Source organism: Mastomys coucha, unplaced genomic scaffold, assembly GCF_008632895.1.
Source record: "Mastomys coucha isolate ucsf_1 unplaced genomic scaffold, UCSF_Mcou_1 pScaffold22, whole genome shotgun sequence".
NCBI classification, from domain to species: domain Eukaryota; kingdom Metazoa; phylum Chordata; class Mammalia; order Rodentia; family Muridae; genus Mastomys; species Mastomys coucha.
The window spans coordinates 103,843,294-103,860,072 of record NW_022196905.1 but is presented as its reverse complement, the minus strand read 5'-3'; the positions used below and the strand labels follow the sequence as shown (position 1 = coordinate 103,860,072).

Here is a 16,779-nt window from a genome sequence, read left to right as displayed (position 1 = left end):
CACTCTGTAGACCAGGCTGGCCTCGAAGTCAGAAATCCACCTGCCTCTGCCTCCCAAGTGCTGGGATGTAGTTATTTTTTAAATAGTTGATATGCCGTCACCCTTGCAGAAGAAATAACTGACTCTAAGCTTAGATTTAATTTTTACATCTGACTGCAAAAGCGCTGCAAAGGCTGACTTAAAATGCTAAATTGCCAGGACTTTAAAAATATATTATGGAGGCTAGGGATGTAGTTCTGCCAACAAATTACTGCCCTAGCATGCCTGGATTCAATCCCCAGGACCACAGCACTTGAGAGATACAAACAGGAGGATCAGAGAGGTTCCGAGGATCTTCTGCTACACAGTGAGTTTAGGGCCAACATGGAATACGTGCGATTCTATCTCAAAATTTTTTCAAAAGTCTGTAAAAGGTATATATGACTGTGTGTATAGACTATATATACATATGCACAGAGAGAGGCTAAATGAAAATAAGCATTATTTAAGCTAAAAAGTCTCATTCTATTTTTGTCTGACTTTTCAATAGCTCTCTGCCTCAAGAAGAAAAATGCTTATACAAAATAAAGTAAAATCAATGTTATTCAATGATTTTATACATTCCTAATATACCTCAGAATATCACAACATAGGAATTTGTTCATAAATTAAACAGTATCAAGAAAAACCAATGTGCTGATTGGTTGCACTTGCCCTTAATCCAGATCAGATACAGGAGAATCTCTGTGAGTTCTAGGCCAGCTTGCTCCATATAAAGAGTTCTAGGACAGCCAGGGCTACACAACGAGACCCCATCTCAAATAAATAGAAACAAAACAACAACCAAAAGCCCTCAACAGTAAAGTGAATTGGCCACAGTGTTCCATATCCAAATAGAGCTGGGAGAGAGCTGGTCTCCCAGGAGTGCCGACACACCTGTGAGCACAGGTAAGACCACCACTTCTGCTCAAATTCCTGGCCCCAAGAGCCATCAGGACACAGGAACCAAGGAACAACCAGGGATAGGATCCTTCTGGTTTCTATCTGCACCCCAAATCTGACCCTGTGCCACAGCTCTGCATACCCAAATTCCTCCCAAAGAGATCTGGTCTCCCAGGAGTACTGACAGACAGGCTTGCAGGAGGGATAAGCCACAGTTCAGCAAGACCAGCTAACACCAGATATAACCAGATGGTGAGAGGCAAGGGCAAGAACATAAGCAACAGAAGTCAAGGCTACCTGGCATCATCAGAACCCAGTTCTCCCACCAGAGCAAGCCCTGGATACCCCAACACACCAGAAAAGCAAGAGTCTGATTTAAAATCACATCTCATCATGATGATAGGGAACGTTAAGAAGGACATAATAACTCCCTTAAAGAAATACGGAAGAACACAGGTAAATAGGTAGAAGCCCTTAAAGAAGAAACACAAAAATCCCTTAGAGAATTACAGGAAAACACAAGCAAATCGGTAAAGGAACTGAACAAAACCATCCAGGATCTAAAAATGGAAATAGAAACAATAAAGAAATCACAAAGGGAGACAACTCTGGGGATAGAAAACCTAGCAAAGAGACCAGGAGTCATAGGTGCAATAGTAAAGTGAAATTTTAAAAAATAGTATGCTATTTTGGTACAATCTAACCTCTAGTACAAGTATTTAGTGAAGCAAATAATCACAAATAATTATTAAATTTTGAAATGTCAAGGAGCATGATATCAATAAACAAAGTTCAATAATTTTATCTATCAATAGGTATTACTGCATGAACATCTACTTTGTCATGATTTCCAGGTGTCTGCCTGTTACTCTGCATGGTCTTGCTAACAGGCCATGCACATATAAGCTTGTAAATGATCACAGATTATACTTGTATGGTTTGAGTGTTTGTATAATGCATATGTGATGTATCTGCTACCTCATACAGAGACTAACACAGGGTACGGAACTTTATAAACATGGAAATAGTTTTACATTTGGAAAGCACAACATTTCTATTTCAAAGTAACACTGTTTTCTTTCTCGGAGATAAAATAGTTCTCTGTTGCTCTAGTTAAGACTCCAAGTATTATACAGAGAGTGAACATCTTTCTCTTGTACCTAACTGAAGTAAAAATACTTTTTGGGGTTTTGTCCATTTTATGATGATGTTGTCTATGATTTATGATAAATCACCTTTACTATGCTGAAGTACGTATGCACCCCTAGTCTCTCCAGGACTTCTTTCCTGAAGGTACGTTGGATTTTATTAAAAGATTCTCTGCATCTAGTGAGATGATCATGTGGATGTCACCTTTCAGTCTGTTTATACAGTGAATTGTGTTTATTGATCAACATTTGTTGATGACTATATGACCCCTGTGTCATGGGGTGAAGCCAACGTGATCATAGTGGATAATCTTTTTATGTGTCATTGAATTCAGAGCGCAAGAATTTTGTTGAGAATTTTTGCATCTATGTTCCTAAAGAATCAGTCTATAATTTTATTTTGTTGTCTCTGTATGTTTTTCTTTGCATTAGGTAACAGTGGCTTCATAAAAAGCATTAGGAAGGGTTCCTTTGGTGTCTACTTCATGGACTAATATGAGGAGATTTCTTAGAAGGTCTGGTAGATTCTGTGCTAAATTAATTCATCTGCCTCTTGCTCTTGGCTTTTTTCTTTGGTGGGGAGATTTTTGGTGGTGATGCTTGGTTGTTGTTGTTGCTGTTGTTGTTATTGTTGTTGTTGTTGTTGTTGTTCGAGACAGGGTTTTTTTGGTTTTTGGTTTTTTTGGGGTTTTGGTTTTTTGGTTTTTTGGTTTTTAGTTTTTTGGTTTTTGGTTTTTTGGGTTTTTGGTCTTTTTATGTAGCCCTAGCTGTCAGATGAGGCTATCCTCAGACTCACAGAGATCTTCTGCCTCTACCTCTCAAGTGCTGAGATTAAAAGCATGCACTACCACTGGCTCTTGGTCAGATTTTTAATTACCACTTCTCTTTCTACAGGGGTTACGGATTTGTTTAAATTGTTTATTTCATCTTGATTTAACTTCAGTAGGTCATATATTTAAAAACAAAAGAAAACAAAACACCTCATCCACTTCTTTTAGGTTTTCAAGTTTGTGGGAATACATATTTTTAAAATATGTCCTTATGACTCCCTGAATTAACTCAGTGTATATTATTATGTTATTATGTCTTTATAATTCCCAGAATTAAATCAATGTCTTCCTTCTCATCTATAACTTTATTAGTTTGAATCCTCTCACTGTGTCTTTCCATTGAGTTTGTTAAAGGTTTTTCAATCTTGTTGTCTCTAAGAACAAACTCTTCATTTCATGGATACTTTATATTGGTGTTTGGTTGTTTCCATTTCATTGATTTCAGCCCCAAGACTGACTCTTTCTTAGGCTTGGGTATCATTTCTTCTTCTATAGCTTTCAAGTGTTTCATTAAGTTATTAAAAAGATCTCTCCAAGCCAGGCAGTGGTGGCGCACACCTTTAGTCCCAGCACTTGGGAGGCAGAGGCAGGTGGATTTCTGAGTTCGAGGCCAGCCTGGTCTACAGAGTGAGTTCCAGGACAGCCAGGGCTATACAGAGAAACCCTGTCTCAAAAAACTAAAAAAACAAAAAAACTTAAAACCTTAATGCTGTCATGCCATGTTCTTTATTCTGAAGGTTTCCAGGGGCTATGTCCAGCAGCACACTTCAAGTAGTATGTCAGTAGAAGTTTAAGACACTGTAGGAATGAAGGAAACACATCCCAATACCCTGAGGAAAGTGTGTTCCCAGACCAACAGCTGGACTTGATTAAAAGGAAACCCAGCTCAGGCTCCATGGTGGTTACATGACTACACAGATGAGAAATGCTACATTCCCACAGCCTGTTGCCTAGGGATCCATCACAATGCTTAGTTCTTTATCCACCCTAATATGTAATCATGTCCCTTACCTTTCTTCCTGTACAGCATTTCAAAATTCATTTACAAAATCACTTTATAAAGGGACATAATGAAAAAAATAAATCAAGTATAAATAAAAATTTGATTTTATTTACAATTTGTAATACACTTTTGCTTCAACAAGAAAGGTAAAAGATAAACACATTTTCACATAAATAGTAAAAATTACAAATGTGATTAATATTACAACTGTTCGAACTGTGCTGGGACAGTAGAAATGCTGCTGTCTAAAAAGTACAAGCTATTTTAAATGCAGGATGAGTAACGTATCTCTCTAACCTAAAATGAGCCATGTAACACAACAGAAGGTAAACAGAATAGAGCACAATGGAAACAATACTTTTACTAAACTGGGAACAAAGAGTTATTTTAACCACCCATAACTCCTTGTGAAATTTCTGTCTTTCTGCATTTTACAGATATGTCTTTGGGTATGAACCTGACTTGCACAAGCTCAGGAACTTCAGACATAATGTACTGGAGCGTAAAAACATAGCATTAGTAACTTACACAGTCAAGATAAAACAGAAAAAGCATACCTGACTATAACTTAGCAGAAAAAACTAAAGCCAGAAATAGCCATGTGTAACCTAGTTTTATGTCAACCTGGTACAAGCTAGAGTCTTTTGGAAAAAGGGAACCTCAACTGACAAAAGTGCCCCTCCAGACTGACCTGTGGGCAGAGGAAGTACCTGGCCTGACCGCCTTCCAGGACAAACTGATGTAGAAATGTAAGCAAAAGTAATCCTTTCTTCCCCAAATTGCTTTTGATCATGGTTCTTTTATAACAAACCCTAATACAAGCTATTTACAAAATATAAATATAAAAGTACCTCTTTCAGCTTGGCAAAAATTTTTATATCAAAGATTGGATGGCTCAGTGACTAGGAGGATGTACTAATCTTCTAGGGCACCAAGTTCAAGGCCCAACATCCATAGGGAAAATTGTTTGTAATCTAGTTACAAATGATCAGATGGCCTCTGCCCCCATTGGTGCCTAACCCTAACCCCAACCATGTGCACAGACACACATACATACCCATAAACTTAAAATCTCTTAAAGCATATCTATAATAAAATTTAAGTCAAAAAACAAACAGATTTGTTAATATCAAATCTAAGAGTTAAGTTATTAAAAGGCTAAAGCCCCAAGAAACTATTTCTTGTTATTTACCTTCTCCCTTAATAAAAGTATATAACGTGCTTTTTTCTGCCTGAAATAATCTGACGTAAGAAGCACAACTTCCAGCAGTATTCCATTTCATGCCTTTCAGTAAATTCTTTTCTTCTCTATCCACAGCCCAGGGTAAGGGGAGTCTGCATGGGACATCTTTCCATCTTCTGAGGTCTTCAGTTTCTTTCTTCAGAGACTTGAGGCTCTTCTCATACAGATCTTTCACTTGCTTGGTTAGAGTTACCCTAAGATATTTTATATTATTTATGACTATTGTGAAGGGGGTTGTTTCCCTAATTTCTTTCTCAGCCCATTTATCCTTTCAGTAGAGGAAGGCTACTGATTTGTTAAGAGTTAATTTTATATCCAGCCACTTTGCTGAAGGTGTTTATCAGCTGTAGGAGCTCTCTGGTGGATGAAGGTATGTCTATATCTCTCCAAATGAGCAAAGGATGGGAAGACATGTGTGTTGCATGTAAATGCTTATCAACAGGTACCTTCAGAACAGGAAGAATTTAATAATCAAGTAGATAGAATGACCCCCCTTCTATAGACAGCCAATTTCCTTCTCTAGTCAAGCCTGTCATTGCACAATGGACCATGAGCAAAGTAGAGTGTCTATGGTGGCAATGCATGTAGGTTATGCACTGATTGCCACTCATTAAGGCTTACATTCTGACCACAGCCACTGCTGAGTGCCAGATCTACCAGCGGCAGAGGCCAACACTGAGTCCTCAACATGGCACTTTTCCCCAGGGCGATTTCAATGGACCACTTCCTTTGAAGAGAGAACAGTGCTTGTTCTCACTGAAACAGACCAGGGAACACTTTTCACAGCTAAGAGCAGTGTGGCTCATGCCCACAGAATCCACTGTCTGACCATTTCCTCCTCAATCCTGAAGCAGCTGGCTTGATAGACTTGTGGAATGGCCTTTTGAAGATACAGCTAAAATGCCATTTGGGTGGCAATAGCCAGAGGACTCAGGCAGGGTTTGAATCAGCATCCAATATATGATACTGTTTCTCTTATAGCCAGAAATCAACATATGGATTTTTATGATTGGTTTTAATGTCAAATGTCCACAAATTAGAATCATTTGACTAGGGAGCCTCACCTGAGGAACTGTTCTGATTGCCCTGTCAATGTGAGAAGGCCCACCTGACTGTGGACAGCAGCAGGGAGCAATCCTAGTTCTTAAGTGTATATCAGAAAGATTACCTTGCTTTTTTGCTGGCCTGGTTTCCCTGTTGTTGCTGCTGCTCAGGCCTCCCATGATGGCAGAACCAGTATTTCTAAGCTTTCATTGTACTATAAGGACCATAAGCTCTCTGGGAAACTTCCAGGCCCTAAGCATCACATTGGAACAACTGAGGCAGGCAAGCCATCTTGTGGACTGATTGTTGCTGCCCCACCTCAATGAGAGACAGCTACTGTGGGACATTTCCAACTGTTGAGGGACCCAGATTCAAGGACAGAGAATTTCAAAAGGATACTGGGAAGTTGGGCCAGAAAAGCAATCTAATGTTCAAAGCTTTAGAAGCTATTGTGCAGACCGGTGCAGACATGGAGGCCTAGCTTTTGAAGTTCCAATGGTCAATTTTAGAGTCCCTTAAAACATTTTATTGAGACCACTTGATATTTTGAATGGAGTAGCTATGGCTCTTGTCAGCTGAAGCTAAAGACCCTTCTGTGATTACTAAGAGACAAGAGCCATTAAAGTGAAACCTTTGCTAGAACAGAGCATCAGTCAGCTGTGAGTAAGAAAAGGCCAGAGTCAAGCAGGGAAGTGTCTGAATCCTGGCACTCGGAAGGCAGAGGCAAGCCATGTCTACAAGTTCGAAACCAGTCCAGGATAACCAGAGCTACACAGAGAAACCCTGCCTCAAAAAAAGGGGGTGGGGAGAGAAGAAGACAGGGTAGAGAGGGAGGGAGGGAGGTAGAGAGGGAGAAAGGAAGACAGGGGAGGGAGGAAGGGAGGAAGGGAGAGAGGGAGAGAAGAAGACAGGGTAGGGAGTGAGGGAGGAAGGGAGAGAGGGAGAGAAGAAGACAGGGTAGGGAGGGAGGGAGGAAGGGAAGGAGGGAGGGAGGGAGGGAGGGACAGATCACTGAGGCGTAATCGCTTGGAGCCAAGAGAGGCTTGGTGATATTGCATGGAGAAAAATCGAGGGTTGGCACTATGTAGCAGGGTTAGCATTCCCAAGGAGAGCCAGCAGGAGCTATTGGTGAAGGTGCAGCTCCACTGCAGTAGACACTGTAACTGTAAGTGCAGTGCCATGGGATGACTACTGAAGACAGCAGCAGCTGCTGTGCAGAGCCACTCTGAGCCTGTGAAAGGCTAAATGAGCTATGAATGGCAGAGCTTCAGAGCTGGAGCTTCCCAAGCCCTTCAGAGCCCTCTCAGACCATGAATGAGTCCCAACGGCCAACACCGAACTGTTAGTTCTACTTTGATAGTGACTTGTAGCCTGTGTCTTGCCTCTTGGAGTAAGAAAACAAATGATTCATTTTACAAAACCCAAGTCAAGAGACTTTGGATATTTTGGAAAGGTGAGTGTATACATGCATGAGACTGTAATTAGCTTGCAGCCCCCTTTAGCCTAACTTCTTAGGCAAATTTAGAAACTGTGGTGGTCTGAATGACAATGGCCCCCAAAGGCTCATACATTAGAACGCCTACTGCTGAGGACCAGATCTAAGGTCTCAGACACTGCACAGAGCCTGCCTGCCTGCCTGCCTGCTGCATGCTCCTGGACATGATGTATGAGGGCTAAAGTTATGTTTTAAGTTTTAATTACTATGCATAAGTCATCTATATAAAGTGAAAAGGCCTCTGACCTGTAAGCCCACTTGCCCAAGGACAGGTGATTTTCTGGAATGCTGGGGGCTGTTCATGTAAGATAACAAACCACGTGTTTTGACTTCTATAACAAAGTTGGTTGTCCCAGCTACACAGGATGTACACATTTAGGTGGAAGGTATGTTGGCAGGAAGTATGTCAGGGTGTGTGCTTTTTCCCATTTCAACATATGTAGCCTTGTATGTAGGTTTTCCTTTACAAGCACCTGACTAACGTAATTCGCTACCATTCTCTGGCAATCCTAGGTGTGGACCTAGCCAGCGTCCACCTTCCTGGCTAGTATTTAATACAACTTGCTTCAAATTTGGCCCAAAAATCGTGGTAGTGATCTTATTCTCTAGTGGGATTAGGAGATGTTCACGGACTTACACTCTAAAACTGTAAGCAAACCCCGGTTCCAATAATTAAATGCCTTCCTTTTTTAAGTGCCTTGGTCAGGGTGCCGTCACAGCAATAGAAAAGTAACTAGCCAACGAAGTCTAGTACACCAAGTAAGTTACTCAGAACGTGGGCAGGTGCTATAGGTCTGAGACTATATTCAAGTATATAGAATCTGATACCATTCTTTCCAAACAGTAGATCTTAGGCCAAAAAATAAATTATTTCCACAAAGGGCATTGCTTGAGCAATCACTGAGCTGTGAATGGGGTGTATGAACTGGACAGCATTACCATATTAATATTAATGTTCTGGTTTAGTGGTTGCATTGTGGTTATATAGCAGAATATTCTCAATATATTCTGAAAGGTTTAGAAGTGGTAAGACAATCTGTCTTCCATTTAGTCTCAAATGGTTCATAAAATAATAGTAAAAATGATATCGTCAGAAAGAGAACTATCAGCCAAATATGGTAAAATGTTAAAACCAGGGGCTGCAGGTGAAAAGTACACAAGAATCGCTTGTGCTATCTGCTAGTGTGTGCGGGTGTGTGCACGCCCACCAGAGAAGACTAAAGCCAAGGTATCATCTATTCAGCCACAGAGAGGCCTCGTGCCCTCATCCCTGCTGGGTAAGGCTGGAATCCCAGCAATCCTACAGCAAATTGAGAGGCAGAGACAGGAGAATCACCAGAAGCCATGAGCCAGCCAGCCTAGAGTACCAACAGCAACACCACAGAAAGTGAGACCCTGTCTCAACCAGGTGGAAGAGAGAGCTGACTCCTAAAAGGACTTGCTGTATAAATGTGTACCTAGAAAGATTCAAAACTAGGTGCCCTCTTAGCACCTCCTATGTATGGGTGTGCCCATCACTGAGTCCTGAGGCCAGGATCGGGGAGGAGACATGCGGCATTTGGAGATGTGCACATCCCCAGAGTTTCTTACTCGGTGCCCACCAGCTGGCAACTCCCAACAGTCTTCCTTCCTGGCTGCCTTATCTTTTTGTCTCTATTTTGCCACTTCGATTTCAAACCATCTGAGAGGAAGGTGATCCTCCAAACTGCAAAGCCCAACTTTTAATGAAATTGGTGGGAATGTCAGGGACTGACTTCAAGCAAACACATGTCCCCTGCCTCCTCTGTGAAGGAGATGTGCATCTAGGCACTGCAGCTCCCATGACCTGTGGCTTCATCCTCCCCGAGTACTGCACGCCGCAGTCTTAGCCCTGCACTGGCACATCTATGCAGAAATGGCACCACTGGTTGTTTCTAACACGGGGCTTGCCACGCAGCCCAAGCTATCTTAGAGAACTTTCTAACAAGGCCAGGATAGCCCCAGACCCGAAGTCTTCCTTCTTATGCAAGAATTCCAAGCAGGAGGACCACACCCCGCTTGTGGTGACCTAACCGCCACCCTGAATGTACTGAGCATATTAAAGGCAGACCAACTATGATGTTTGGTAGGTTACATGTTTTGAACACATGTTAAGTTTTGTCTTAACTAAAGCAGTGGCCTTAAATTCATGATCCTCCTGCCTTGGCCTCCTGGATGCTGGGTGGCATGTATGCTACCATTCCCAGCTTATTTATCCTGAATTAAAGTTATTTTCCAACTTATGATTTATACATACATATATGTGTGATGTGTGATGGTTTGTCTATGCTTGGCCCAGGGAGTAGCACTATTAGGAGGTGTGGCCTTGTTGGAGGAGGTGTGTCACTATGGGTGTAGGCTTTAAGACCTTAGCTGCCTGGAAGCCAGTCTTCTCCTAGTGGCCTTCAGATGAAGATGTAGAACTCTCAGCTCCTTCTGCACCATGCCTGCCTGGATGCTGCCATGCTCCCACCTTGATGATAATGGACCGAACCTCTGAACCTGTAAGCCAGCCCCAATTAAATGCTGTCCTTACAAGAGTTGCCTTGGTCATGGTTTCTGTTTGCAGCAGTAAAACACTAACTAAGCCAATGTGTATATATAATGTACTGCTATTATTAAGTTTATGCACAAAACAAAATCAACAACTCGCTCAAGGGAATATAATTAATTATGATTTATTTTTTGATAAAATTTCCCTGACTAAATAGCATTCTTAAAATAAGCAGGTACTAGGCCAGGCGTGGTGGTGCACGCCTTTAGTCCCAGCACTTGGAAGGCAGAGGCAGGCGGATTTCTGAGTTCGAGGCCAGCCTGGTCTACAGAGTGAGTTCCAGGACAGCCAGGGCTTATAGAAAAACCCTGTCTCAAAAAACCAAAAATAAATAAATAAATAAGCAGGTACTTGTATAAAAAATTAGTTTTGTTTTGGAGGTTTTGAGACAAGTTTTCTCTGTGTAGCCCTGGCTGTCCCAGAACTTTCTCTGTAGACCTGGATGGCTCAAACTTCTCACAGAGATCCAACTGCCTCTGCCTCCCAAGTGCTGAGATTAAAGGTGTGCACCACCACTACCTGGTAAATTAGTTCATTTTAAATTGAAGGAGATACATACAGTCACTATACCACATCTAAAACTTTTGTATGGATAAAAAAGAAAAGGTGTCTAAAACCTGAATGGATCCTGTAACTCATCAAGAAGGAAAAGAAAGAATCGTGGACACACTTACGCCCCACTGAAAAGGGAGATGGCTGCTGAGTTTTGCTCGCAGTATATTTTGCCGAGGTCCCGAGTTTATGAATGTATATCTGTACTGAATGAATGAAATGCTATCCAAAAATAAGAAATCACAACAGGCACGTCTGTGAAAGTGAATAAATGCTACCTTTGGCCACTTGGGGTTGAGGAGCCGGGCCTTGATTGCATCATCCAGCGCTTTGTGGTACTGCTGGGTTTTCATGTGGGCTGCAGATCTGTTGCTATACAAAATGCAGTTCTGAGGGTCAACTGCCAGGGCTTCATTGTACAAAACAATAGCTGTGTGGAAGTCTCCATCATGACAGGCCTGGTTACTCTGACGAACTTTCTCAACAAATTCAGCTTTGCTCAGGGCTGGCTCACCAGGACTTCTCTGGACCTTAGCACCAAAGAGAGGAATCTACAAACAGAGAAATTGTTGTAAGTTCCAACACAGATGCCTGAGGCCTGAAGTTGATGTCAGGCATCTTCCTTGATCTCTCTCATCTTTACTCACTGAGGCAAGGTCTCCTGAACCTGGGGTTAAGCAATGCTGCTTCTCTAAGTTAACTCTTGTCTAAACCATAAGCTTTCCTTGAAACAGCTAACAGTACCTGCAACATACACTCACTCAGCTGTGCTGGGGTGACAGCTCAGTGGCTAACACTCTTGTCACAAAAGCATGAAGCTGGACTGGGATATCTAAAACCCATGTGGAAACCTTGGCAGTTATGGTAGCCACCAGTGATCAGACAGGTTCCCCAGAGGAAGAGGCTAGATAGAGAAGTAGAACTGGTTTTTAAGATATGGTCTCTCTAGTCCTGGCTGGCATGCAACTTGCTATGTAGAACAAGTTGGACTTGACCCCACAAAGATCTTCCTGCCTCTACTTCCAGAGCACTAAGACTTAAAGGTGTGTGCCACCACACCCTGCATGCTATCGTATTTTGGAAGTATGTGCTTTTCTTATTTTATAGTAGGTTACAACTAAGAGATGTCATGGAGATGCAGAAGTGAATTTAGCCAGTTTTGAAACTGTGAAAAAGTATAGGAACTTTGGAAACTTTGAACTAAATGTATTTTTCAGTACAATATGGCTAGGAACCTGTGAGGACTGAGGAGTGGAATGTGGTGGTTTGGATGAGAATGTCCCCTAGAGGATCATGTATTTGAACACTGGGTCCCCCACTGGTTATATTACTTGGAAACATCTAGGCGATCCAGCACACCACTCCAGGCAGACTGAGAACGTCTCAGGCCATTCTGAGCATTCTCTCTTGCCCTGCTCTGTGCTCCTGATGCAGGCTCTCAGCACCCTGCTTCAGTCACCATGCCTGCTGCCACCCCAACCCTGACAGGAGGACTCCTCTCTCTTTGGAACCATAAGCCAAAATAAACTTCCTGTAAGTTGCCTTGGTCATGGTGCGTTTTTTTCACAGAAAAATGACACGTACAGTTAACATGGGCATTTTGATAATATTTACTCTGTCAATCACAACAATACTCTTGATCTTATAATGCCTTCTACGACTTCTTTCTTCACTGCTTATAATTTTCTCTAGAGATCTTTTACTTCCTTGGCTAGGATAGGCTCAGATTAGGTTATTCTTTCTTTCCTTTATTTTATTTTATTTTATTCTTTTTAGGATTCTGTGGATATAATTGTTTGCCTGATTTCTGTTTTAGCTAGTTCATGATTGGTATACAGAAATGCTACTGTTTATTGTAGGCTAACTTTGTACCCTGATACCTGACTAGACAGATTCATCAGGTTAAAAGTCTTTGTTAGTGATGGATGTAAAGAGACATCTGCAAACAAGAACAACTTAACTTCTTCCTTTCCACAAAGGAAGTGTCTCAATGTAATCAATCTGCCATCAGGTTACTGGCTACTCAGCCCCTAGGAATGGTGCCATATTGGAGCCCAGTGCTGGCCTCTGCTGCTGGCAGACCTGGTACTAAGCAGCTGTGGCCAGATCAGCATTGTGAGTGGGAGTCCATGATGTTGAGCCCATCCATATCCATCTATACCCTTCATTACTGCCACCATGGCCACTTTGTTTATGGGCTCACAGGGACAGCAAAGAAGACGCTGCTTGTCCACAGAACATGTTATCCTATCTTCCTGATTTCAGAATCCCTCCTCTGCTGAAGTCACATTTCAATGAACATCTACATGGGACATGAGTATCTTCACATCCTTTGCCCACCTGGAGAGATCTAGATACATAACTCTTCTCTAAAAGTCTTTCTTTTTTTAAAGACTTATCTATTTAGTACATATAAGTACACTGTAGCTGTCAGACACACCAGAAGAGGGTGTCAGATCTCATTACAGATGGTTGTGAGCCACCATGTTGTTGTTGGGATTTGAACTCAGGAACTTCAGAAGAACAGTCGGTGCTCTTAACCGCTAAGCCATTTCACCAGCCCTCTCCAAAAGTCTTTCTCACTAAATTCCAATCATGCTCTTTCCAAGTCCCTGACCATAGCCAAATCATTGGCTATAGCCCATGAATCAGTAAATAACCACACATCTGGCCATTTCTCCTTCCAAGCAGAATATACAACTTGTATGCACTGCCCAAAGTTCTGCCCTCAACCAAAGAACAGCTATCTGATGTTGATGGTGGTGCCAAGCTTGCTCCAAGACCCAAGGGTCTGCACTGTGATAAGGGACCTGCTAGAGACTCCAACTAGAATCCTTATCTGGCACTGATATGTCTGTCAAATGCCATCAGGTCTCCTGGATCATGTGATCCACGTGGTAGAACAGCCTACATAGCAGCCTGAACCTGCTGAAGAGCCTTCTCCTGTTCCATTCAAAGCTAGCAGCTTTCTGAGTCCCTTGATAAATGGCTAACATCCGAAGTGAGGATTGTGCTGTCTCTAAAGTCCAAACAGCACCAATAAGCTTTGTGCTTTTTGTGCACAGTTGTGCTTTCTTTGCATGGTAGTAGGTGTGACAAGGTGCAACCTTAGGAAGAATATCTCTGCACACCCCACACCACTGGACTCCTACAAATTTCACTGAAGTAGATGGCACTTGAGTTTTAGTTACATTTATTTCCTATCCTGCTATCTTGGTAAATGTTCTATTGCTGTGAGGAGACACCATGACTGTAGCAATTCTTATTATAAGGGACAACATTTCATTAGAATGCACAGGTTCAGAGGTTCAGTCCGTTTTCACCATGGTGGGAAACATGGTGGCATGCAGGCAGACATGGTGCTGGAGAAGGAGTTCTACATCCAGATCAAAAGGCAGCAGAGAGAAACACTACACCTGGCTTGAGCATTTGAAAAAGCCCACCCCCAATGACATAAGTCCTCCAACAAGGCCTTCCGTACTCCAATAAGGCTGTACTTCCTAATAGTAGCACTCCCTGGTAACCAAGCATTCAAATCTATGAGCCTCTGGGATTGGGGGCCCATTCCTACTCTAACCACACCTCTGCTATGCAAATTCATTACCAAGAAATCCAAAATGGCTGCTACTTCAATTGAATAATATGCTTTCCCAGTGGGAAAAAGCTCTTTACTGAATCACCAGGACAACTGGAACTGATGCTCAAGTAAGCTGGCCTCAAATAGAAAGTTTTCCTAACACATATTCTGGCAGAATTATGCTTTTCCCCAGAAAGGAACTGAGGCTTATGGCAGACCAGGACTTACCTTGGCTGTGGCCCTGCACCGCCTCCTCAACCATGTCAGAGGAATGTTCTTTAGGAATGAGTCTAATGGCTGGTCAACCTTGGTGAACATCTTAGTAGCATTGTAAATTTATTTATCCCAAACAGGCCTGATTAGCATTGTGGTGGTTTGAATATGCTTGGCTCAGAGAGTAGCATTATTAGGAAGTGTAGCCTCAATGAAGGGAGTGTGTCACTGTGGGTGTGGGCTTTGAGAGACCTTCCTCTTAGCTGCCTGGAAGCCAGTCTTTCCTGTTTGCCTCTGGAACAAGATGTAGAACTCTCAGCTCCTTCTGTCTAGATGCTGCCATGTTTTCTGCCTTGATGATAATGGACTGAACCTCTGAACCTGTAAGCTAGCCCCAATGAAATGTTGTCCTTTATAAGAGTTGCCTTGGTCTGCCGGGCAGTGGTGGCACCTGCCTTTAATCCCAGCACTTAGGAAGCTGAGGCAGGCAGATTTCTGAGTTCGAGGCCAGCCTGGTCTACAGAGTGAGCTCCAGGACAGCCAGGGCTATACAGAGAAACCTTGTCTCAAAAAACAACAACAAAAAAAAAAAAAAGTGTTGCCTTGGTCATGGTGTCTGTTCACAGCAATGGAAACCTAACTAATGCAAGCATACTACTTATCTTTGGGGAATTTGGAAGACAATGCTAAATTGTACTTTGTGTGATTCAATGTCTCCAACGCCAATCTATTAACAGATCCTTTTTTTTTTTAACTTTTTTTAACAATTCCTTTATAATATCAATTCTATTGCTTTAAGTTTCTTCTATGTCACTACTTCCTGTTCAGTTGATTCAATCAACATAATGTATCAATACAGTGGGACACAATGACATTTTGTGGAAGAGACAGATGATCAAGATCCCTTTAAAATAAGTCATAACACAGGATGGAGAATTAATATTCCTTGATGTAAAACAGTAAATGTGTAATGCTAGCCTCACCAGCTGAAAGCAGATTGCTTCTGTGGTTCTTACTGACAGATCTTGACAAAAAGGCTACGTCAGTAACTGCATGCCATGTACCAGGAGATGTGCTAATCTGCTCAAGTAACTGCACACATCCAGTACAGCAGCTACAATCTGGAGTCTACTGCCTGATTACGCTTTCAAGAGTCAACTATTATGATCCATCTGTCTTTTGCACATGCCAAACGAAAGAGTTAAAGGGAAATGTGCTAAAACCACTTCAAGTCCTTGATGATGATACAATCTCTGTAATCTCTCCAGGGATCCATTCTAGTTTTGGTTCACTACTTTGGTAGAGACAACAGCAATGGGACAAAGAACCAATGCTAGGAGTCTATAACATGGATAGAAATGTCTGGGGAGACCTTAACAGGCTGAGGAATTTGAACACTCAGACTCTGAAGGGCTCATGTCACCTAAACAAGTAGTCTCTCCACCTTCAGCAGAGAGAGGATGCACCTCCATCTCCAGCCCCAGCAGCACTGCCCTCTCCAGCTTTGCCTAAGGGAATATTCCTATATTATCCAACCCATAATGACCTTCCCCAGTGTCCACCCAAACATACAGCTAAGCAGGCTCTTGGAGGTGGGACAGGGAGTGTGTACAGAAGATTTAAACTGCACTACTAAGGAACTTAATAATATTCATTTATTCATTCAAGAAGTAGTCTGGGAGTATATTTTAAGGTTATATAATGGTGGAATCAATATGGGACCATTGAATGAAGACTCTCATAGGCTTCATATGGAGCTTGCATAGTTTTTTGGTTTTGGTTTTGGTTTTGGTTTTGGTTTTGGTTTTGGTTTTTTCGAGACAGGGTTTCTCTGTGTAGTCCTGGCTGTCCTGGAACTCACTCTGTAGACCAGGCTGGCCTTGAACTCAGAAATCCGCCTGCCTCTGCCTCCCAAGTGCTGGGATTAAAGGCGTGCACCACCACCACCCAGCTAGTTTTTTTTCTTTAAGATTTATTTGTTTATTTTATGTATGTAAGTACACTGTCACTGTCTTCAGACACACCAGAAGAGGGCATCGGATCCCATTACAGATGATTGTGAGCCACTATGTGGTTGCTGGGAATTGAACTCAGGACTCTGAGTGCTCTTAACTGATGAGCCATTTCTCCAGCCTGCATAGCTGTTTTTTGTTTTGTTTTGTTTTGGTTTGGTTTGGTTTG

General features: G+C 42.1%; 1 protein-coding gene across 2 annotated transcripts in view; it reads right to left on the bottom strand.

Annotated features, from left to right (window-relative positions):
• Nucleotides 1-16,779, bottom strand: part of Ttc28 (tetratricopeptide repeat domain 28) — a 436,243-nt gene that overhangs the window by 411,454 nt on the left and 8,010 nt on the right. Inside the window, exon 2 of one of the 2 annotated variants that reach the window (XM_031337381.1) lies at nucleotides 11,087-11,359. The exons of the other annotated variant lie outside the window; for it this stretch is intronic. Within the exon in view, the coding sequence (XP_031193241.1) occupies nucleotides 11,087-11,359 (273 nt within the window). The remainder of the gene's footprint in view (nucleotides 1-11,086; nucleotides 11,360-16,779) is intronic. 2 annotated transcript variants of the gene reach the window in all.